Source organism: Ictalurus furcatus, chromosome 20 (genome assembly GCF_023375685.1).
Source record: "Ictalurus furcatus strain D&B chromosome 20, Billie_1.0, whole genome shotgun sequence".
NCBI classification, from domain to species: domain Eukaryota; kingdom Metazoa; phylum Chordata; class Actinopteri; order Siluriformes; family Ictaluridae; genus Ictalurus; species Ictalurus furcatus.
The window spans coordinates 23,094,128-23,118,898 of NC_071274.1; the positions used below are offsets into that span (position 1 = coordinate 23,094,128).

The 24,771-nt window shown below is 41.5% G+C and overlaps 1 protein-coding gene across 8 annotated transcripts in view; it reads right to left on the reverse strand.

Annotated features, from left to right (window-relative positions):
- Positions 1 to 24,216, reverse strand: part of eif4g1a (eukaryotic translation initiation factor 4 gamma, 1a) — a 31,280-nt gene extending 7,064 nt beyond the window's left edge. Inside the window, exons 1-23 of one of the 8 annotated variants that reach the window (XM_053652175.1) lie at positions 23,068 to 24,216; positions 19,356 to 19,423; positions 18,904 to 18,998; positions 14,325 to 14,418; positions 14,089 to 14,208; positions 13,678 to 13,761; positions 10,809 to 10,841; positions 8,940 to 9,122; positions 8,719 to 8,818; positions 6,753 to 6,895; positions 6,322 to 6,414; positions 6,075 to 6,159; positions 5,184 to 5,924; positions 4,869 to 4,957; positions 4,420 to 4,609; positions 4,122 to 4,255; positions 3,850 to 3,966; positions 3,190 to 3,558; positions 2,094 to 2,240; positions 1,417 to 1,653; positions 1,135 to 1,239; positions 605 to 847; positions 34 to 148 (exon numbers count right to left, since the gene is read on the reverse strand). In XM_053652175.1, coding sequence (XP_053508150.1) covers positions 34 to 148; positions 605 to 847; positions 1,135 to 1,239; positions 1,417 to 1,653; positions 2,094 to 2,240; positions 3,190 to 3,558; positions 3,850 to 3,966; positions 4,122 to 4,255; positions 4,420 to 4,609; positions 4,869 to 4,957; positions 5,184 to 5,924; positions 6,075 to 6,159; positions 6,322 to 6,414; positions 6,753 to 6,895; positions 8,719 to 8,818; positions 8,940 to 9,122; positions 10,809 to 10,841; positions 13,678 to 13,761; positions 14,089 to 14,163 — 3,283 coding nt within the window. In that variant the 5' untranslated portion in view covers positions 14,164 to 14,208; positions 14,325 to 14,418; positions 18,904 to 18,998; positions 19,356 to 19,423; positions 23,068 to 24,216. Of the gene's footprint in view, positions 1 to 33; positions 149 to 604; positions 848 to 1,134; positions 1,240 to 1,416; positions 1,654 to 2,093; positions 2,241 to 3,189; positions 3,559 to 3,849; positions 3,967 to 4,121; positions 4,256 to 4,419; positions 4,610 to 4,868; positions 4,958 to 5,183; positions 5,925 to 6,074; positions 6,160 to 6,321; positions 6,415 to 6,752; positions 6,896 to 8,323; positions 8,598 to 8,718; positions 8,819 to 8,939; positions 9,123 to 10,808; positions 10,842 to 13,677; positions 13,762 to 14,088; positions 14,209 to 14,324; positions 14,419 to 15,550; positions 15,769 to 18,903; positions 18,999 to 19,355; positions 19,424 to 22,814; positions 23,030 to 23,067 lie in introns of those variants that run through there. The other 7 variants (XM_053652174.1, XM_053652177.1, XM_053652173.1 and 4 more) reach the window with 7 other exon arrangements.
- Positions 24,217 to 24,771: the final 555 nt, after the last annotated feature.

Below are 24,771 nucleotides of genomic sequence, written 5' to 3' on the forward strand. Positions count from 1 at the left end.
TAAAACAAAAGCAAGATATAATAGTAGTTGTACCTTGTTCAGTGCTGGTTTTGGCTCCAGACCCACCGCTGCTCCCTTTACCCCAACTACCCCATGATCCCTTTCCTCCAGGGGCAAGAAGCTGATTGTTGAAATCCAAAGCACCAGACTTTGGGAATAAACAGATTACAATAAAATACTGGAATATTAGTCGTTTTAATGACTTTAGGTTTTAACATGCAAAAATATTTATTAGTAAAATGTAACTTCATGTCATATGGACCCCCCTAGTGGTGTTAATCATCACACACACACACACACACACACACACACACACCTACCTATATTGAACAGATTCTTTTACGGTTATTAATTTCTGGGAAAACCTGTCCAATCAACGCCGTCTAGAACATCTAGCCCCACCCCCTAAAGAAACTGCAGGTAAAGCGCTACAGTAGCAGCTCGTTAACGTCAAACACGGGTCATTACTGTAGTTTGATCGGTGCAGATTCTCGCAACTGGCGTGACTGATCATCTCCGACACGCACTCAGTGTTCAGCATTAAAACCTCAAAAAAAAAATATCGTTGTGAATCGAGATCGTTTCGTTTGTTAGCGCTCGCTACCTTGGTGATCTTGCTGAGGCGGGACGTGTCAATGGGCCGGTTCTTGGTGCTGATCGGAACCGTGTTCCAGCCCTCGTCCTGAGGCTGATTCATTCTGCCTCCTCTTCCTCGACTCGGCTCTTTCTTGGACAGAAGCTGCTGCTGCACTTTAATCTGCTCCCGGTGTTCCTCCAGTTCTGCCTCTTTATGGATCTGGTCGATGGTTTTAGGGCCCAGGTCACCACGCCGAGGAACCCAGTTGCTCTGTACACACGGAAAAGACGAGGATCAGAGGCAGGACAGCGGGAACAGCGGGAACAGCAGCACGAGGACAAGCCTTACACGCTTCCATTCTTACAGCTCATAGCGTCCCCCCCCCCCACAGACTAGAGCTAGATAATATTTTATTAATCCCCAGACGGAAATTTGGGGAAAAAAGACAATATTGTAAAAACCAAACAGAAAAGTAAAATCAATCTTATATAAACGCGGAGTCAATACGAAAGAGAAACCTGTAGACGAGGCTAAATGAAGAAAATGAAGTTGTTTACTTTTCTCAGGTCCAACACGTCCTGCAACATGAAGCGGATCCTCGACGATGTTTTCCTCTCCTTTATTATTTTCTCCATTTGGTGGAAGTACTGGTCCATTCGGGGCTACGACACACACACACACACACACACACACACACACACACACCCCATTAACACACTGCAGAAGTTATAAAGCTTAAATATGTGCAACAACTTCAAGACTTAACATGACTGAAGAACGTTGAGCCAGCATGTGTGTGTGTGTGTGTGTGTGTGTGTGTGTGTGAGAGAGAGAGATACCTTGGCCTTCTCGAAGTCCAGGTCCTTGCCGATGGTGGACAGGAGCCTGCAGAGACACTCGAGACTCTCCTCGTCGTGGTTCTTCAGCAGCTTGACGATGCAGTCGTGCATGATCGGCTCCGTCAGCATCTTCAGCTTGAACAGCTCTCCGATGAACTTGATGTTGCCGAGGGAACGGCGGCGAGCTTGGTCCTTCGCTTCCACCAGCTCATCGTTCAACCGCTGGCGAACCTCCCCCTGCAGGAAAAACATCAGCGCTCGGTTACACGCCACCGGTTAATATATTAAACACAGCGGGGGTGGGCGGATCTCAGCTTCTTCTCGACTTCGCATTTTCCGTAACCAGATAACCCAGGATTAACTTTAACGGCTAGTCAGTCTCTTATTAGCACAAAGAAATTCACGATATACAAAACTGTCATTGGAGAGAAATATCAGATCAAACCAAAGAAATCAGACTGAAGTCATTTAAAGCGATTCTTACACAGGATTTATTTTCTCTCTTAAACGTGCTTTATAAGTAACATTTCCTAAAAGTTCCTACAAATCCATGTCGGGTAATAAAACGGCTTCTAACGAGCTGCGTGAAGAAGTGTGTGTGATGTACAATACACACAAACTTATTTGAATTATTTCTGATGACGTCGGACGTGTGAGTGAGTGAGTGCGAGCAGCACCTCAGCGGCAGCATCCAGCTCCTTCTGCTTCTGCTCGAAGATCTCATCGTCGTCCTTGTCCTTCTCAAACTCTTTCTGGCAGCGATTCAGCAGCAGTTTGCGGAAAGTCACAGTGGTTCCCGGTTTGTCCGTGGTGGGCACTTTCAGCTGGACGGGAAAACACACACGATTATGTGCTTTATAAAGATTAATCACTAGCAATGTTTAACGCTCAAGTCCGTCTCGAGTCCATCGTGGACGTGTCCCAAACCTAACAAGAATCTCCGAAAGTCAAACCGAGAGAGTAACACCTCCGCCACCTGCTGACCAGACTCGGGATCGCTGCCTTAATCATGTAGAAATAATCTTGAAAATTCCCCGTACTTTATCTGTAATTTTCTACATATAAATCCTGGCGGCTGCAGCGCGTCATAAAACCTACAGCGCATGCGTCAATGTACACTATTAAAACACATAGATGGTGTCATATCAGGAACAACCACTAGATGGAGCTCTTACGTTTCAGAGACCTGATGGAGATTAATTATATCTCAGGGATGTCCCCCCTGTGGTCTCTCAACGCTATTACACCAGGCACAATTAAACAGCAATGTGGAACAGTTAGCAAACGCAAAGCAGCCATTTTAAATGGAATTTTAAACCAAAAGGCACGCTGAGAAAATAAAGTACAGATCAATGACCGATAGAAGGGTTTTATGACGACATCCCTATAGGGGTTATAGGTAGAATTTTCTAGGAGATTTGTTTATTTTATGCCACATCGGCAGCAATGGCTATATTCATGGCAAAATTTAAACATTGTTTACGATAATTTTTAATCAATATGCATGTATCTAAAAAATAAAAATAAAAAATTATATAGAATCTTTCAGTTCAATGTAGAATAGAAATTCTTAAATTATTCCAGGAGAATTTCCATTTACCGATTTGATTTGGGTTTAACATTAGACGCTGGTATATTACATTCAGTCATTCCTAACCTCCTGACTGAAAGGTTGACTGATTCTCTAGAAGAAGAAATTAGCAGCGCTTGTGTGTAAAATATTATATAAATGTAAACGAAACAGAGTCGGAGTGTCTGAGCGTGGCGACTCACCCCAATAAGGCAGCGGCACATGTTGGCGTAAGCGACGGAGAAGTTGGGTTCGGAAATGGCTTTTTCGAATATGAGGTCGATGACTCCTTTGAGTCTCTCCTCGGTGTCGATGTTCAGATCGTTGACCTGCTTCATGAGCTGCTGGAACATCTGCGGTGTTAGTTTGTTCAGGACGCTACGCACTCTCCGGAACAGGTCCTGGGTCTTGATGTTTTCGGGGTCGTCCTCGTCGGCGCGGGCCTTCTTCACCCCCGGCTTCCAGGCTTTCTCGGCCTTGTTCAGCTGCACGTCGTCGTTCAAAGACATGCTGGTGATGATCTTGCGCGGCTCTTTGCGCTGACCCTGCTGAGACCGACGCGGCCCTGGGGGCTGAGAGACGACAAAATTAAACCGCGTGTCTTTTGATTAAAATAAAAATCAATAAAGCCGTTTTAAAAAGAGCAAATTAACACGAGAAGAGACAAGTCAAAGCTCTTTGGTTTTAAGCACCGCAGCAAACAAACTCCCACTTTCCCTGATGCGTTATCGTACAAAGGATCTCCATAAATAAGAAGAATGAACACATCTGCACGGCTTCTCTTAACTGCGATATTAAACTCCTGCGGATCTGAGAGTTAATAATACTAACGAGTGTTTAAAAATTCCTTTTGTGAGACTTACAGGTCCTCGTCCTCCTCCAGGGGGCGCTCTGCCCAGATTAGCAAAGGAAGGCGTGAAATCAGGCCCGCAATTCATCAGACGGCTCGGATCCAATGGCCGCAGAGGCGTTTTATTAGCCTGAGGAGCAAAAAAAAAAAAAGAAATAAAAAGTTGAGGAGGACTGTAACAGGGAAAAAAGGATGCAGTTCAAGAAATAACAGGAAAAATAAACAAAACAAACAGCAGCAATTCCATGACGCGCTCCGACAGAGCACTAACGCAGTCATGTCTACCTTGTCCAGGACGACGTCACTGATGTGGGGAAGGCCCTCGGGTTTGTGCATGCTGGCACTGATGAACTGGAAGCGCAGCAGGAATTCCCGATCATACCGCTTCTTCTCCTCCGGATTAATGGGCTTCCAGTGCTCTAAAAACAGGAAGTTTGTATTTTATAAATATTTTATTTATAAAATAAAAAAATAATCCCAATGAAGCTGAAACATCGAACACGTAAAAACCGGCTAAACGCTTCACTTAAAACATCCACGAAAGCGTTCTCAGGTATAAAATCACAAATAATTCCAACCTCACCCTCTTTATACTGATATTTCTGTTCCACGGGTTTCTCCGTCTCAGGCTCGATGTTCTCCGCGTCCAGTTTGTCCTCTTTTTCCTCCCATGTCTCATCTGTCTCCTCAGGGGAGGGAGAGGCAGCGGGACGAGGGTCGGAGGGCGGGACTTCGACAGGAGCCGGCTCGGGAGTGAGATCCTTCTCCTCCGGCTGAAAAATAAATAAATAAATAAATAGGTTTTACTGCTGCGCTCATTAAGGGACGGCGGGATGAAAACTGGAATAAAGACTCGATTAAAGTGTTATCCAATGGGGAGCAGGACTCAGGAACACCGAAGGGATCGGGACGACTGACGTGGTTGGGATCGAGTACACCGGGAGGTCGTCTCCACGATCGGTGTAATAATTATATATATTTAAATATTTTAAACAACACGAAGATGAGGAGTGAAGCCAAAATCACACAGACCTCTTTATAGGCGTCCAAGACGTCTCCGACCACTTTATTATTCAGATCGCTTTTCTTCATCTTCTTCTTCTTTGGCACGGACAGAACAGCTGAGAACGCAAAGGAACGGCGTTCAGACAGTTCCCGTTAGACAGTCATTTGCAGTTCTGGTTCCTAAATGTTACTAGTTAAATATAAAAAGTCCCCTTCAGTGTAAAGATGCTTTATAAATAAACGATACAAATCAAATAAAAATAGCAATAAAAGTAATAATATTGAATTATTTTAGTGTTTTTTTTTTGTTGTAAACACGCTGGAGGAGAAACGCTGGGTCACCTTGCATAGTCGTCTCCTCAGCAGGAGCGGGTTCTTCCTCCACCCTCCCCTCCTCCTCCTCCTCTGCTGCAGAAGCAGGTGTTTTTGCATCGACTTCCTGAACCTCAGCCGCCTCGGGTTCAGGTTCAGGTTCTGGTTCAGGTTCAAGTTCAGCGACCGGCTCCGGTTCCACCTCGAGTTCCTCACCTTGCAGCTCTTCGGGCTCCTGAGGCAGGCCGTTGACCACAGGGACGATCTCCGGCTCAGGAACGGGAGTGGCTGTGGGTGCTGGGGTGGGCGTGGCCTCGGGAGATTCCGTCTCCCCGTTGGCTGCTGCTACAGCAGTGAGCGCGTCCTCCTCGGCAGGCGGCGCGTTAGAGGCAGACTCAGGGAGCGGCGTTTCGGCGCGTGGCTCCGTCTCCTTTTCTAGCTCAGCGTTCTCGACGTGAGCGCACGGCTGTTCCGCGGGGGCGGTGTTAGGCTCCTCCTCTTTGTCCTCCTCCTCCAACTTTTGGGCTGTGGTTTCAGGAGGCACAGGGGCATCCACGGCGTCACTCGGTGCGGGCTCCGCGGGGAGCGCTGTAGGAGCGGGAGACGAGGACGGAGAGGGTTCTGAAACAGTGTCTTCGCTTTGTCCAGGAGGCACAGGAACCGCCGGAGGAGCGAGGATGTCCGGGACGGATTTAGGCTCAGGGGAAGGGTCTGAACGAGGCGGAGGAGTCAACGCAGGAGCCACAGGGCTCGAGGACTTCACGCGATCGTCTGAACAACACACGAGGAGAAATTCCGGATTAGAGAAGCTGGATTAAAGCAATCATTTTTTATTTTTTTTTTTAAAAGGTTTGATGTCTGAGGAATAATGTAATAAGAGCAGGACTTTATTTTATTTAAAAGCGTTAAAGGCGTGTTTACCGAGTCGGACCACCGGAGCAGCAGCAGCAGGAGTCACGCTTTCGCCGTTCGTCTGGACAGAACCGCTGACCTCAGCGCCTACAGACTGACGAGAGAAGGGGAGGAGAGAAGAGAAACGAGAATTACTTTTCTTCTACAGCTTCCCAGGTTAACACAAACCTGAAGAGCTACGTTTCCCAGCACAAAACTAACTCACCAAAAGCACCGCGAGAAGAATCTGAACGTTTATATTAAAAACTATTCTTACATGAGGAGGCGTGGGTGTAGACGTGGTCCTTCCTCCAGACATGATCTCTTCCGTGATGTCACGTCCTCCCTGATTAGGGTCTCGTATTCTAATCTGTAGAACATTGTGTTTAATTATATAATATAATATGATAAAGTCCAGTGTTGGGATCCTGGATTAAAGCCTGAAGTGTTCAGAGACGAGACTTTAAATAAATAATAAATAAATCTAACTTGATGAATATTACAACGAAACTTCAAGAAAATTTCATGACGCAGATTAAAGTAGCACTTCTATTTAATTTTACACCCATACTGAAGTGTTTTGTTTCTTTATTTTCTTTAAATATTCAAGTCTTACATCCTCCCTTTAATTTTCCCCTTTTAAAGCACTCTGAATCGCCTTTTCGTACAAACCAAGTGTTTAGAATATTACGCTCTGAAATTCATTACCTGTTTGCGCTCCCTTTTGTGCTGCTGGGGCGGGGCTTGCTGCTGAGGGGGTGGAGCCTGTTGCTGCTGGCTGGGGTTGATCATAACAGGCGCGGCGGGCACTGAGGGTTGGTACTGAGCTTGAGCGGGATAATACGCTCCAGCTGGAAAAGGGAGGAGAAAGAAAAGCACACAAAGAAAACCCAACCCAATCAGAAATAGGACTTTTTTTTTTTTTCGTTTTATTTTTCCCTCCATTAAGCCCCCCAACACTAAATAAATATAAAATAACTTATACATGTCCAGGTTCAATCCAAGTCCACAATGCAGGGTTGCTCATTCGCATTTCGAAATCAGTTGGGGGTGGGGTTTAATAAATCAAAAAACAGAAGTTGGGTTCCACCTGCATCATGGATTCAACCACATGCAAGTGGCGAGGTCGAACGATTAAACTCAATTCAGTCAAAATAAGTCGGGAGGGAGGGGGGGGGGGGGGGGGGGGGAGAGAGAGAGAGAGAAAAATGTAGCCAGTTGTACCAGAGAACTGAAACTGGAACGCAGCAGACTTTCCTACAAGAGCGAGTGTTTTATTCCTCTTTCGCCACAGCGACTTGCAAACGATTACAATTCTTTATTTATTAAACAATTTTTAATGTTATGTTTACCGCTCTATGAAACGAGTCAGTTCCTGTTCTCACTTACGGTACCGCAGCTATAAACAGTCGTTCCCTCACTGGACCTCCGAGAAACCACCAAGAAAATGTCGGGGAAAAAACCTAGTTACAGCTTTACCTCCGACACTGGAGACTCCTTCCATAAAAACGTTAGATAAAACAAACATCTCCTTACAGAAAACTCCACCGCATCGACGAGTTTTAAAAATCTGTTCATCATCAGTGACGAGTCCCTGTGACCGAGCTGTTACTATGGAAACGATGGCGTTTCAGAACGAGCGCGTTAATATAAACCTGCGCTACGGTCAGAGCCGCGCTGTTATCGAGAATTAAAATCAACACCTCCTCTTCTGACCAATCACAATCCAGAACTCGACAGCGCTGTCAGATCGCTCAGTAACGACGCCGGTTCAACTGGCTACGGGGATCAGACACAAAAACATGCAAAAAAACAAAAGGAATAATAATAATAATAATAATAATAATCATAATAATGAAGAGCTATGACCCCAAACAACGACTCATGAGGCAAAGCAACACGTACAAGAGTGAATTTAAAATACCTGTATTATCTTAATATTTTTCCCCAAAACACCTTCTTTAAAATGCCCAAATATAGCACTCTCACTGATATGCTGAATATTAGGATTTTCGGGAGTAAATCATTAAAAAAACAAAAAACAAACAAACAAAAAAAGAACTCCGAAAAGCAAAAACATATATATATTTAAAATCAGCCTCATGTGTCTTATGGGAGTCGGACAGCGGGTGAATGCGGCCAGAATATATTATTTTGACTAGTTTAGGGTTTGGTGACCATGCCGTTACAAATAAAAATAAATAAATAAATAAATAAATAAATAAATAATAATAATAATTTAAAAAACCAGACAGCCCTGCGTTGTGTTCCACACTCACCGGAGTAGCGGTGGGAGGTGAGAGGAACGGCGTGATGAGAGAGACGGCTGTTCTCTCGAACCGCGCCTCTCCCCCCACCCCCCCGCCTCTCCCTCGCTCCCAGAGCGGCCTCTGAACTCCGCCCAGAGCGGAAAGGCGAGAGAGAATAGAAGAGAGAGTAGAACATGAATGACAGGATATTAAAAATATTTCAACAGCACAACCAGCGACTGGAGAACCTGCGACAGTCAGACAAGACAAAAAATAAAATACGCAAAAAAAAAAAAAAGAAAGAAAAAAAGGAAAAAAAAAAAAAAGGAAGAAGAGAAGAGCGCAGGGCGGCGCTGGTTAGTCCCGTTTAGATGAGAGGAACGAAGGAAAGGGGTGGAGTTCGACAGCACTGAAGAGCTTCTTACCATACGTGGAGCTGTAGTCCGGGTTGGTTCCGGGGTAAAAGCCTGCGGGTGCACTGGCAACCGAATACTGCTGCGTCTGGTGAACGTACGGCGGGCGGTACTGCGACACGGAAACACAAACATACAGGTTTCGCTGCAGTTAACTAGAGATGTCGCCAAAGTGGCACTAGGACCATGAGGGCTCAGGTCACAAAGGTGTATTACGGGGAGGCGTGTCCTACCTGTCCAGACTGGATGAAGTAGGTGTGGCCCTGAGAGTTGGCCTGGAACGGGAGCTGTTGCTGCTGGATCATAACCATCTGCGAGGACGAGGGGTAGACGTGAGGGGGAGGGACGGGGCGTGGCGCGTTACTAGTCGCCACCCGTGGGGTGTTACTCTGCAAACTGCCCCGGGGGTAATACGACTGCAGAGAGCGAGAGAGAGAGTGAGAGAGATGTGGGGGTTAGTCTTCACACCTCTTTTAATGTGATGAACTTTCAGGTCCTACATATAACGGGGGAGGAAAAAAGAAAAGAAAAAAAAAAAAAAAAAAAAAAAAAAAAAGGAGAGAAACCGTCTCTAAAAACACACCGTTTTAAAAGGCATCATTCTGTAATTTGACATGAACGTTCAAGAAAATTCTGTTTTTAACAGAAATACGAAAACGCAGCAGGAAAAAAGGGATTTGGGTTTTAAAGAAATTCAGAAATACAAGAAAGATTAACAATATTTGAGAAAAACAATACTGACAGCATGGTATTTCATTTATCTAACAAGATGGCCACAAGACTACAGAAAAGTCAAAAGAAACGGTGTTAAAAACATATATATTTTAAAACCATGCAGAACAATAACAAATGCTGCCTTAATGTAAAGCTGGAATTTACTGATTATCTAACATTCAAGAAACACTGGACGTCATTTAAATTCCTGTAACCCTGAATACAAATAAATTAATAAGTAAATAAATAAATACCCTCTACCTTCATCACATACAGAAGCCCTGAAGTGCAAGAAAAATGTATTTTGACTCGTTTAACTCCCCAGATTCACTCACATAACATTCAAATCTTTGTATTAATTTCAGTCCGGTATTAAAGAACACAAGTCATTACAATGAAGCACTTCATGTTTTTTATTTTTTAAATAACTTGCAGTTCTGGGCCTCTGTAAAGACGTGCTAGTTCTACCGCATGCACAAAGACCGTCACAGCAAGCGTCCGGAGCGTCGTTTACCACGAGAGGAGGAAAAGCAAAAAGGAAAGGAAGAGGAAATAGAAAAGCGTTTTTTTGTTGTTTTTTGGGTTTTTTTTTTTGGTTTGTTTTTTTTACCTGCAGCGACCTGAATCCACCCTTCATCCGTAAACCACACAGCAGAAGACAGAGCAGAGCGAGAGAGCGAGAGAAAGGAGGACAACACGGAGCAGCGGTTAATCAGAGAGCGGCGAATCAAGCAGATGTGCATTTAGATAAACAAGAAGAAGCCTAAAATCTATACACGACTAACATGTTTTTGGAATCTGCCCAATAAATCAACACTAATTTGAGATCTAAGCAAATTTACATTAAATTCTTCATTTCTGATTTAAAAATAAATAAATAAAATAAATAAATAGGAAGCGGAATTCCAACATCGGTCCTTTCATCTGGGAAGACCGTTTCAAAGAGCAGATGAGTCGTCCTACAGTCGCTCTTTCAAGCTATGATTGTTACTTTTTTAAAACTACAAAATTTAGCAAAACAGTACGTTTAAAATAAATTTTTTAAATAAAAGTGCAAGAACATCCTACGACTACAGTAAAAATAAATAAATAAATAAAGATTTTAAAAAATCCTGTAACTAAGTGCTGAATCAGTTCTTAAACAAAGTTTAAAAAGAGCCATTTAAATCAAAAAACAAACAAACAAAAAAATTTGGATCAGGACCGGATATTTATCAGCTAATTAAGATGGAAGAGCAACTGCAGGACCGGTGTCTGGGTCGAGATCCGTAAACAAAAATCATCCTAAAAGTTAACAATAAAACTGCCCCCCCCCCCAAACGTGGTATCACTAACAAGTCATATCTGAGGTGTGTGTGTGTGTGTGTGAGACTTAAACGTGTTAGTACCTGTTGATGTAAAGCACGAGGCCCTGGTGCAAACTGGAGGACCGCAGAGGAGAGAAAGAGAGGTCAAAAGGTCAAGACAGGGAGTAGAAACCGAGGAAAGACTGCGTTCCAGTAATGGACAAAAGCGAAGCGAACGAGAGGATTTACACGAGAGAACGAACACACACACACACACACACACACACACACACACCCCGTTTAGCTTACAAACACGATTACAGACTATTCCGATTCAAATAAGCTTTATTGCCAAGTATGCTTACAGATACGAGGAATTTGTCTTGGTGCCAGGAGCTTCCAGTGCACAACAATACAAAATCTTTTTTTTAATTGAACTGAATAGAAAATAAAAATATATAAAGAATACATAAGAAATCTAACACAAACTGTTATATACAGTGCAAGCAAGTGTAATGTAATGGCAGAAGAGGTTGGTTGTGTTGGATAAATACGACCCCAATTCCAAATTCCAGTTGAACTTCCTCAACTGGTGAAGAAAGACAAACTCTGCTGGGCCTTTTTCACAAGGGAGTTAACAACGTGGGTCTCGCACTTCAGGTCCTGCGAGATGGAGTTGTTTAGGTTCCTGCACTACCATTGTTGCCACAGTGATGTTTAGAATGGGGGGGGTGTCTGTAGTCATTAAATCATGTGATTTTTGGTTTCTTCGGAACAGGAGTGATGAGTGTCTGGAGCGGTTTGGGACTTCACACAGCGCCAGTGATCTACTGAAGATCCGTGTGAAGATGGGGGCCAGCTGGTAAGCACAGGATCCGAGACACGCGGGTGAAACGCCATCTGGGCCTGAAGCGTTCCTAGTCGTTCGTTTCCAAAAGACATGGCACACCTCTTCTTCACAGATCTTAAGTGCAGGTTGAGTAAGTGAAGGTCGGAGCAGGTGCGGGGTGTAAGATTAGGCCTTTCAAATCTACAGTAGAACACATTCAGGTCATCGGCCAGTTGTTGGTCCACCACAGGGTTGGGTTGGGGGTAGGAGTCCTGTAGCTCGTAAGTCGTCTCATGCCACTCCACACTGATGCAGGGTCGCTAGCTGTCCGGCTTCAGAGTATCTTCTTTTAGCCACTCCGATATCCTTACTCAGCGTGTTCCTGGCCTGATCATACAAGACTTTATCCCCACCCCTCTCAGCAGCCGCTCTGGCCCGACGAAGCTGCCTGACCTTTTTTTCCCTTTTTTAAAAACAGGCTTAAAGACTTGAAGCAGGCTGGTAGTTCCAGCTCTGCTTCTCTGCTCCATCTCTGTACAGTCCTCCCTACAGGCTGGGCTGATCTTAATTTCTTTCTGTAGGTTTTCAGAAGAAAAGCCAGACAGTGACCGGAGAGTCCCAAAGCTGCTCTAGGGACAGAGTGATACGCATCCTTTACTGTTGTGTAGCAATGATCCAGAACGTTCCTGCATCTGGTTTGTATTTGGGCAGTTCACCTGTGAGATTTGCTTTGTTAAAATCCCCAAGAATAATAACGACAGAGTCCGGATGTTGGTGCTTGGTTAACGTTATTAATTAATCAAATTTATCAATTAACTAATTAAAACAATTTAACACGTTATCAACGTTTCAGTGATTTAATAAACGTCTTATTCTTCCTTTGGGATTGTTTTTGTTTTAACGGTCTACGAAAGAAGTTAGAGATGGCACCGAATCGATGCCCAGCACACCCAGTACCGGGACGATACCGGGAAAGATAGTGGATCGGATATCAGAGATAACATAGCAGCTATTGGATCCTAGAACAAACAGCGAAGCCTGGAATTGGATGTTTCAGAACTGGAAATGTTTACACACAGACTTGAGTTCTTTCATTAGGGCTCTATCATATTTATACATTATTATTATTGTTTCAAAATCGGAAGACTGACACCTGGGGTCCAGTATCAGAAATTAAAAATTGGTATTGCTCCGTCTCTAATAAACACACATGGTTGACGATGTGTCCGTCTCTATCCCCCCCCCCCCCATTTTGATGGGAGAAAGTCGACCATGGCGCATAAACTTTTGATCATTACTGGAACGAGGACTAGCCGACGTGCTACTTGATGTCTCCCTCAAAGACATGAAGCAGAAGTTAGAGCAGACAGTTAGCTTCGCAACAATCACAACAGCAAAGCTGAATATCACGTACGCACGTGCGCGCGCGCGCATGTGTGTGGCGCATCATATTAAAGGCTTTTAGTTTGTCACCTGTTACTGCGATTCGAACGAATTAAATTCGTTTGAATTAGAAGTAAATCGAAATCGACAATTGTGTGACATGTTTTTGTATTAAACAACGCAAATTTAAGAAATGAAGGTTTTCATTTCACTCACCCGCGTAAAAATCAGAGTTAAACGACAAAAACAGGAGCAAAACATTATCCTGCTTAAAAGTCTCAGTATAAATGGCTCTAATATATACACACACAAAAAAAAAAAAAGCAAAAAAGACTTACTTATTTTATATCCTAATATTTTCCTCATACTCAGGATTTTACGCCCGATAAATCTCAAGATATCAAAATAGAAAATAAATAAAACAAACGACAAAAATGCCTATAACAGACTATTTAAGACAATAAAACAAAGACTACTTAAAATAAGACAAATTACTTTGATTATATAACAAACAAATATAAAAACATACATATATATAAAATTAAAAAACCCTATTTGTTTGCATTGTTTATAATTAGTAATAATTAATTTTAAAAAGTCTTCAAACTGTATTTAATTGATTATAAACTAATTATCATAACTTCCAGTTAACAAATTCGACTCAGTTTATCTTTCAATTAAGCAGAGAGGAAAAAAAAAAATATATATCATAATATCACATTACACACACACACACACAAGCAATAAAACTAATAATACCTGTCTGGGTTGTGGAGCAGAGTTCATTGGTGGAGGTGGAGTGGCAAAAACAACAGAGGCAGGCTGACCAGAGGGATAAACAGCCTATGGAGAGGTCAAGGGTCAAAAGTCAGTCATGTGCAAGAATGAGGAAAATCTATCGTATTCAGAAGTAACGTCATGAGTAAACACACCCCCGTGCTGCGCGCAGACCGACTAATCCATAACGAGATTCGCTGACATCCATTTTCATAATCGATTATAATCCATTACTTGTTGCAGCTCTAATTATTATTATTATTAATTATTATTATACATTTATTATAGTTATCAGAATTAACCAATTATAAGTTATTTAGCATCAGCAGCAAACTGTCTTTCAAACCCACCTACTTTAACCCAATTTAAGCCTGTAATGTGATTGGTTCTCACCGATGTCAATCCTGGTGAGGGGGCGGGGTGAGGGACGGAGGGCGGTCCTGTGATAGGCTGAGGCGGTTTATTCATTTCCCGTGGTTCTGCATGAGGGGGCTCTCGAACCTGCCTGCCAAACTGGACACAACACCCATACGTTTTAAATGCAGTAATGTGTTTGATTTGATGCTAAAAAAATTTTTTATACATAAATGTATTTGTTTTTTCATAGACACTGATTCAGGGAAACATACCCGTGTTTAAAATAACACATGATTTCGGTCACATGACAGTGAAGTCAGGTCACCGCAGTTTGGGTCAATCCCAAATTACTCATAGTTTAAACATCTAGTGCACCAGATAAGGGGAAAAATTTGTGTTTGGTCTGAATACTAAATAGAGAATTTAACACCAACAAACAAATACTTAGATACTAATTAGAGATACTAATATTCAACATGTTATTTTAAGACTTGACACTGGAGAAAATAGAAACAAACCAGAACCTAAAAACAGGTACAGAAACTTGATTAAACTGATATAGAAAAAGAGAATCATACAAGTACCTAAAACTACAATCAGAAATTGGAAGTCAAATAAATTGGATGTAGAAACTAGAAATAAAAGAATCTAAATTAATTCTAGTATCTAGAAACTAGACAAAATACAGGATCTAGAAATTAGTTTTACAATGTAGGAACTTCAAACGTTTAGAAATAAATGTAGAAACCAGAAAATTAGATCTAGTACCTAAAAACTAGACAAACACTGGATATAGTATCTAGAATCTAAATAAAAAACAGAACCTAGAAACTGGATAAAACACTAGATACAGAATCTAGAGACTAGGAAATTAGATACAAAATCTAGAAATTTGATTTTAAAAAGTATATACAGGATCTAGAAATTAGAAAACAGATTGTAGAAACTAAAACTACAGAATCAAGAAACTAAGAGATGGACATAAAATCTAGAAATTAAACTATAAATTGAAATAATCTAGAAACTAGATAAAATGATCATATATATTTATATACATACATTACATACATACACACACATATATATAAACACACACACACACACACACAGAGTGAGGGAAATGATTCATTTTTACTTCGTAATAATTTTGTTCTTGTTCATCAGAGGATAACGCTTAAGAAGGCCATGTCATGTCACTGAGATCAGTACAGAATGTTTATCTGTACACAAACATGTTCTTCTGTTCAAGGTTCGTCTAAACATCTGCCAAGATCTTAAAACAAAGCCTGTTCGAACTGCATCAAACTGCTTCTTATCGGTACACAGAAGTGTGTCATGCTCTGCGTTTCATTATAATATATATATATATATATATATATATATATATATATATATATATATATATATATATATATATAGTAGTGGTTCAGCACAAGCACTTCAGAGCGCTCATTATTCTATCCTGCATTAACCATCTTTCTGTAATAAACCTTTTTACCTTCAGAGGGCAAGTCTGCGAGTGTTGTCTAATTTCCACGACAATTTGGCGTCTCCTGGCCGGGCTTCGCGAGTGTTCTCAGCATTTCTGGACAACACGCAAACCGGAGGACGCTCGTGGAAAAGTTTGAAGTCTGTGTTGACATGCAGGCGGTTTGCCCTTTATCGTGCAGAGCGAAAGACCGATGCAGCCTTACCACTGACTGGTAGGAATCATCACGAATTTAGAATTAGAATTAGAATTTTATAAAGTCGTTGTGTATTGCGGCCTGTATGGAAGGGATTTAATTTTACAGATAAAAAAAAAATTTTTTTTTTAAATAAATTACTTATATAAAAATAAATAAATATTAAGGGGGGGGGGGGGGGGGGCCTAAGTCCTACCAAATTGCTGTATGTGGACTCGCCCTCACGGATAAACTCTTTTACATCCTTAAGGTTTGCTCTATTGAACCTACAGGTTATATGGTTAAGTGAACGTCTAGAGATTTGGCACACACTTTTGGCACTTTCTGTCCGTGCACGAGAAAACATCTTCACTTGATTTTCATAGCATGTTAAATTGATTAAAACTTTGAAAAGTTACAGGAGCTGTAAAATACATTTTTTTTTTTTAAAAAGGGAAAAACATGGAGCAAAGCACATTCCGAGACACAGGCTATGGTATGTACAGGGTGCTCATGTGTTGGTCCAAAGATCACATTTATGCGAGTGAACTACAGAGAAGGAAGTTTGAATCAATATGATGTGTGGGTTAAAGAATGTGCTTTCCCTGAAAAAGGTAGTTTCAGTCTCAGACAGTTAGAGCAACAGAAATTTAATTTGGAGATAAAGGAGAGAGAGAGAGAGAGACCCCTAAAACAAAGAGCGAAGTACAGTTTTTGGCTGTCTGGAAGGCATTTGCTGAATGGCAGAGCGAGGCACATGGAGAGAAAAAAATGCCAGGCAGGGCCCTCATCTGTTTCTCGGTGTGCTAAATTGCAAAAAGCCGATCCCAACCTGGACTCCACCCCACCGCGACGCCCACAGCCAGTAAGGAGGGAGGAACCTGCAGTTTCAGAGGCACCTCTTCACGATGAAGCGGCCCAGCCTACGGCACGCCATCCGAATTTGTCAGAACTGAGCCACCAACCCCCACCGAACTATGCTCCAGCTGTCCTATCTCACTGGTGGCGTTACACACAAGATCCCAAGCGAAGGGACCAACAACATGGCTGCCTGAGGGCTTCAGACCAACAAAATCGGACAGGGAAGGGACAGTGCACGCCATGGTAAATGCCCCAATGCTAGAAGTGGCCAGTGAAGGAGGCCCCAAGATAGTTCACAGACCCTGGACATTGGAAGACATCAGGAGCAGCATGACACATCTGCTGGCGCGCCGCAAAGTAGGACAAAATTTTGGGGATGAACTTCAGATATTCTGCAGAGAATTCAGACCCACCACTCATGAACTACGACGACTGCTCATGGCGAAACTTGGCACGGACTGGGTCAAGGTTTCACGTGAATTCCCAGAGAACGATGTCCGCCTGATCAACCCACAGTGGAATGATGGAGTCAACGCGAGGTACAGAGCACAGATCATGGCGCTCCAGCAGAGGGTGACGAACACCTTTCCTGGGCATGACAAAAACAGCGATGTGTAAACAACAAGACTCAGAGACTATCACACGTTCCACTGGAAAACCCAGATTTGATCCTTTTGTGGACAGATCAGCGTCACGTGACCCAGTGACAGGTAGAAATCGAGTGGGCTATGCTGTGGTAACCGCACACGGGACGGTCTGTCAGGAAGTCTCCCCTCAAACCTTTCAGCACAAGCAGCTGAACTGTACGCCCTCATAGAGGCATGAAGACATGCTGAGGGACAGTCAGTAAATATCTACACAGACAGTAGATACGTCTTTGAGGTAGTACATGATTTTAGAACAATTTGGAAACACAGGAACTTCCTGAGGAGTTCAGGAACACACATAGACCACCACAAACTAGTCTCTGAGCTGCTGGACGCAGTCCTACTCTGCAAAACTATTGCAGTATGCAAATGTGATGCACACACTAACAAATTAGAACCTGTTTTCCTAGGAAACGCTCAAGCGGACAGTGCAGCAAAGCACACAGCTGCATCTATGGTCCCAAAACTCAGAAGAAAATAATCAGCCCTCCTTTACAGCTTTCAGACCTCCAAGCACAAGCTATGGCGGAGGAAAAGGCCGTGTGGGCAAAGCAGGCTGCGCGGTTGCTGACGGAGTTTGGCGATGCCCCAGGGCTGTCCTAGTCTTCAAAGTTGATGCATGGCAGGGACCACGCGTCAAAAGGGGGAATGATGGCTGCGATAAAGCATTGGTTTCTCTATAACAAAAAAAAATTGTTTACGGTGTTTGCGCAACTCATAACATTGGTTGGGGTTTGAAGGTAGAGAAGGCCGTGTCCCAACATCCAAACAGGACTCAGACGTGAAAATAGGTCCCAGATAAGCCCGCGAAGTTCTTTAGTAGACTTTTGCTGCAGACTGGACGACAATTAGTAGTTAAAAGCCTGTATGCCAAGATATTGGCCACCTCTGTAAACCATTCTGTATCACCTTTGGTGAGCTGAATCATTGCCAACAGTGCTACCCACACGACGTCACACGTCCCCTCGTCACGCAGACACACAATGGTCATTCTATCATTGAACACGTGCGGTCTGCGATATGCAACCCTCCACAGACTAGCGAGACGGGGTTTGATTGGCTGAACTCAGTACTCGGGGGATGGGGCTCGTGGATATTAACCGTCTGTTTACCAACAGGTGCAATGATTCTTCTTGTCTTGCTCATTTTGCCTTGTATTGTTTCTCTCGTTCGGAGCAGTCTCTCACGCTCGTTGAAATCACTAATGACCAAATGCTGATGTTGACAAAGACCGATTACGAGCTCTATGATGACCAACCTGACTTGCATCCTAAACCTGACTGGGTATCAGATTCTCTCAGCGACACTGACGAAGACGACCCATCGACATCCATTTCACACCTATTGTAAACATTCCTTTGACCATGACGACTCTCACGTCACCCTAAATGAGCTTGCTCGACTTCATCATGCTTTAGTGACTACAGCCTTAGCGCCTTCATTATGTCTGTTTTATGATGAATTCAGTTGAACAATGAAAGGATTCTGAAGTTCTGATGTATTCACAGCATTGTAATGTCCCTGTTAATTTTAGTTATCATATTCTGTAATGATAAAACGGGAGAAATGTGAGGGAAATTACTCATTTTTACTTTGTAATAATTTTGTTCATCAGAGGATAACACCTAAGAAGGCCATGTCATGTCACTGAGATCAGTACAGAATGTTTATCTGCTTACAGAGACACCAACATGTTCTTCTGTTCAAGGTTCGTCTAAACATCTGCCAAGATCCTAAAACAATGCCTGTTCGAACTGCCTCGAGTATCTAAAAACTAGACAACATTGGATATAGCATCAAGAATCTAAATATAATTCAGAATCTAGAAACTGGATAAACACTAGATACAGAATCTAGAGACTAGGAAATTAGATACAAAATCTAGAAATTTGATTTTAAAAAGTATATACAGGATCTAGAAATTAGAAAACAGATTCTAGAAACTAAAACTACCGAATCAAGAAACTAAGAGGTGGACATAAAATCTAGAAATTAGACTACAAATTGAAAATGTGGAAACGAGACAAAATGAGATTTTATATATGTACACACACACACACACACACACACACACACTTGTTTACAGGATATATGTATTAAAATAAAGGGAGGAATTCACAGGGTGGCATACCTGTGAATCACTGATGTTAATCCCTCCGTTAGACACTCAGTAGGGATCCTATGTAGTGTGCACTTAATCTGCACACAAAGGGAGAGAAAAGAAACAAAAGCTTCATTAACACGGTTTAAAATTAGGAGAAACAGATTAAACATTGTAGGACAAAAAAGGGACATCATAACCAAGTGTGTGTGAGACAGTAGTAACGAGGGTGGGGTTTACTGCGTGTACTGATAATGAGATAAACCTTACCCTCATCGAGTCCACACACACACACACACCCCTTTAAATACCCAGCTTTAAAACAAATTAACAAGTACAGTGGGTATCTAATGAGAGATCTGCATTATGAAGTAATGTTTCAGATATTTTAAGATATTTATATTTAGATTTTATATATTTTTATAGCAAAAGAACATTTTAAAGAACAGCAAACTGTAGTATTTAATCCCACACACACACACTATTTCTGTATCACCGCCTACTATCACAAATCAGGCATGGAAGCACATGAACGTGCGACACCAACCCATTAAACATGACTACCTTAATAAAGAGGAATGTTTTAGGCCTGACATCATTTCGAAGGAACCTAAAAACTAATACTGTTTAAACAACGTAGGTGTTAACTGGGTGCCAATATTTTACGAGATGTCTCGTCTCTCGATTGGTACGTTATAAAAGGTGGTTGTTTTTTTGCGCGTGGTCATTTCTTTACGGTCGGTGTAAAAACAACTGAAGCTGGAACACACATTTCAAAACTTCCTCTCCAGCTCAAAAAGGTGAAGCTTCTATTCAAAACGAGACGAAATACAAGTAAGGCTGGGTGATGTGATGAAAAATATCACATCGCAACACCCGAGACATCTTAAACGATACGTGAAGCCAAATCACGATACTCCAAGAGGTTTCTTCGGTATACATGTTTTTCTAAAAACCCGCCTGCCTTTTTTTTTTTTTAAATAATACACAAGTTATTATAATTTTAACATCTACAAAAGATCTGTACAAACTTACATTACAATTTTAGTAACTGAAACCTGAAGAAAAGGATTGACTGGTTCTAGAAATTATAGTTGTCTAAGAAAGAAAGAAAGAAAGAAGAAGAAGAAAAAAAAAGGCCTTAGCCTTAGAAAATTGTGGAATTTACCACAAAAGCGATATTCCATCTCATCACGCATTTAATCACGACACGCTGGAGTCCAGATCGGTTTACGTCAGGACCCATCATTATTAATGTGTCCAGAAACTGTGCGGAATTTAGCTGCTCACCCTACTGGGCTAATTTAAATAACGTGCGTCAAATTTTCAACTCTACACAAAAGGAGCGCGACGAAATCGCTGACGGGGCGATAATCAAAAATACACAAAACAGCAGCGGGAGGACAAACGTGGAGGAGATTTACATAAAATGACGACAGCGTGCATCTGCGTTAGCGTGACGCTGTTGTGAAAGGTAAGGTGGTGGTGGGTGACGTTAGCACTATGGCACCTGTGAACACCTGAAAACAACTGAACACGCTTCTTTTCTCACATAAAAACCAACAAAGTGTGCGCGTTCGCTCCTGGGAATTCCTCAGTTGCTAACAGGGAGTCCGAACTCGTCTACGCTTTAGTCGTACATCACAGCAGCGAAATTTATTTTCTTTTCTTCAAAAAATAAACTATTTTTTATTTTTAAAGTGTCAGTTCTCAGTAAGGGAGTGTTTGAATGCCTAAAAATAAGCATTCTGTGCTTTTATTTATTTACTATTCCTGTATAGGCCTCGTGTTCGTCAGCGATTAATCTGGAAACGTTCGTTAACGCTTGAAATTATCGACCTAGCGAGTTCCCAAGCTTACTCCATCTCATTTTGGACGGTGAACTAATGAAACATGGCGAGGTAAATGTTAAAGCAGGTTAACGTATGTTAAGGTAAAATATGATTTCTGTTCAAACAATTACGACAAAAAAAAATTAATTTAGAAATGAAAATTCCCCTCAGAAGATTTAACCTCGACTGATATTTCCGTGTGACAACAAAGTGGTTAGTTATCACCTGCAACATCCAATAAAAATGCAGTCACACGTTTAATTCAACAAAACTCACATTCAAAATGGTCAACTTCAAGGTTAAAACCGTCCCAAATGATTGAAATGAGCCACAAAGCTCAGGGAAATCTGCCCTGAGGGCGCAGCTAGAGCTACCCCGCGGTTTTAATCCTAAATAGAGCACTAGTTTGGATGGATAAGCCGTCATTTTTACACCCTATGGAGTATATATATATATATATATATATATATATATATATATATATATATATATATAGGGAGTTGGCATCCATTTGGGATTTCTCCACAGAAACTTTACACTCAGCAACCATATGGCACTCAGCACGACCCGCTTCTGTACATGTCCCGCAGATAAATTAATGACGGGAGGCAGTAACGTGTCCGAGAGACTCATTCCGACCCACATCATGTCTCTGTCGAACTTTTACACACATTCACTGCGTGACTGTCTGACTAATTTAGAAGTCGAAAAATTAGGACGCGGCCTACAAACAGGCCCGAGACTCACTATACGTAGATTGTTATAACGCTGTTGCTAATGCTAACTGATCAGCTTTACTCAATGGCAAACCCGCAACCGCGTTCAAGTTTATTAGCATTTAGCACCAATCCTAACAAATTCATTAACAGGGAAAGCGATAGATGTATTTGCTTTTATGTTTTAAAAAAAATACTGAATACAGCTTTGTTCGCGTCAGTGTGGTTAGCCATGATTAGCAAACCGATTAGCGCAACATAGAGGTTACGAGTCCAGTCCGGATTTTAGTTGTACTTCCGTTTCCGTATACGTCACATCGACCCAGGATGTGAATGACCGCCATTTCTTGATATTGAATCTTAAGTCAACGCACAACTCGTACTTCATATGCAGTCATTTATATTCTGCATTCTTAAATACAAACACGCTGGATACGATCATAAAAATAAATAAGTAAATAAAAATCATCATGTCAGAACTACTCGCTCGTGTTAGCATTTCGCTAATTCGTTTCTGGACAACATTAAAGTTTCAATTCGATCGGATAAAATAAAACGAATCGGCGTTTTTTCTGAGACGTAATGTAAAAAAAGATTTATATATATTTATTTTTTTACATATAAGAAGAAATGAACGTTTATTCATAATTCGCTTCAGTTGGCGTAGACACCCGCGATGACGCAATGACGCAGGCACGTCGGACTGGATTCGAATCCCGGACTGGATTTTGACACGGAACGACAGCGCGTGAGCGAGATGAAACTCGTGGGTAAACTCCCGAGGTTCCGTTTCACACGCCGACATTCCGCTTGTCGGAGCTAAATATTTAAGAGTATTAAAAACCAACAAAATCGTTGAACTTCAGAGAGAGAAAAAAAACTTTCAGCGCTTTATAATAAAAAAAAAGTGTCATGCTGCTTTAATGAAGTAAAAAGCCCACCGGGTCAAACTCGACTAGTCCTCTGCTCCCTGTAATGTTCAGTTTCTTTACTAAATAAAACACAGAATAAAGAGAGAGAGAGAGAGAGCAGAAAAGTTCCTGATGTGATTAAAGACAGATGTGTAAAGAAGTGTAACGCCGAAACTCCACCACACAGCAGCTTTAATGAAGCAGTGAGTCAGGCCCAGCCGGCCCTCATGAGGAGAGCTAAGCAGCTAGCATGTAGCACGAGCTGCGGTGTGGATTTACTCACCGGTGTCCTGGCAGCTTTAAGCACGCGCTAAAAACCTCTCGCTCTATTTCGTTGCGCTTTTAAACCGACGGCACGCGGCGCACGGCTTCAGAAAAGTCGGAGCTAAATGTAGGAGAAACGCAGCCTTCGGCTTTGCTGTCACTTTCCGTTTAAATCCCCAACTAGCGTGCAGGAAAAAGGCCAAAAAAAGTGACGGTGTAGTTTCTTAAAAAAAAAAAAAAATGGATCAATTCAGTTTTCAGAAGTCGCTACAAACATGTCGGATGCCTCCAGAGCAAACCTCTGGACTGGAGGTCCATGTTTAAGGCGCGGATGGTGTCGGATTGCCGGGAAACTGAATCACACTACTCTGATTAAACACCAAGGACCACACAAGCCATTCGCTCCCCTTCAGTCCCCGTACACACCGCACCGGGCTGCTGCTGGTATTTTAAATCCCACCCGTATTCGCGCAAGCCCCGCCCTCCTGCTCTAGGATTGGTTAGCTAACGGGTCATGCTCGCGAGCGTCCCGCTGATTGGACAATAAAGAGGACCGCCATCAAATATGGAAATAAATAAACAAAATAAAGATTAAATAATAATTTAAAAAAAGAAATAAATAATAATAACATGATTATACGATTTTTTAAAAATAATAATAACGAAATATAATGAAATTTACGATTAATATAATATAATTAGATGACTGTTCTCAAATACTGAATAGTAAGAAAAATAAGCAAGAAAAAAAAACCCACATAAAAATAAAAATAAATAACGTCACAAAAATAAGTCGAGATATTAATAAAATAGCTGAGATTTATGGGAAATGTACTATAATTAACATAAAGTAAGTGGTTTTATTTGTTTGCACGTTACAATTGCAAATGAGTCAAAATATTAGGAAATAATAATATTATATAATTATAGGTGACCGCTATCAACATTGGAAATAAAATAATATAGAAATCAACATAAAAAATCTAATGAATAAATAAAATATTACAAAAAAATGAAATGACTGAAATTTGCACTAAATATAATATAATATTATTTTATAATAAGTGAAAATATAAGACAAATATTAAAAACAAAATATAATTACTAAGATTTACTGTAAAAACAAACAAACAAACAAATAAATAAAAGATCTGTTTTAAAACCGATTCCAAACAAGCAAGAACTTTTATCTGTAACTTTTATTTATGAGTGGAGCAGAAACCAAAAATCACACAAATTAATATATTTAATTAATTGTGCTATTGTTGTTGTTGTTATTATTATTATTATTACTAATATTAATAAAAACACAAACATTCTTTGATTTCTATAGTTTTTTTTTATATAGTTTAGAAAATAATTTGAATATCTAAAAATGTGCCGTTTAACAAAACTGTCCAATCAGCGTTCTCCTCGTCATCTGCTCTATCAGCCAATCCTCGAGCAGCAGGGCGGAATTTATCAGAATGCGGTTGGGAGATGAAATAAGGCAGTTTAATAAACCGCATGTGTACTTCCGGGTCAAGTTAACGATGTCGCATGGGCACTTCCGGGTTAGTTGCGTCTCTTTTTTCCGCCACCCCAACACGTCAGCGCGTTCTCCATATTGAAACGGGCCAAATTCACTTGTAAACCGGTCCACGTTTACAGAGAGACTCGGCTCTTTTCGGATTTAATCGTTTCTAGCTCGGTTCATGTTTAAAAATCTGCGTTCTCATAAACG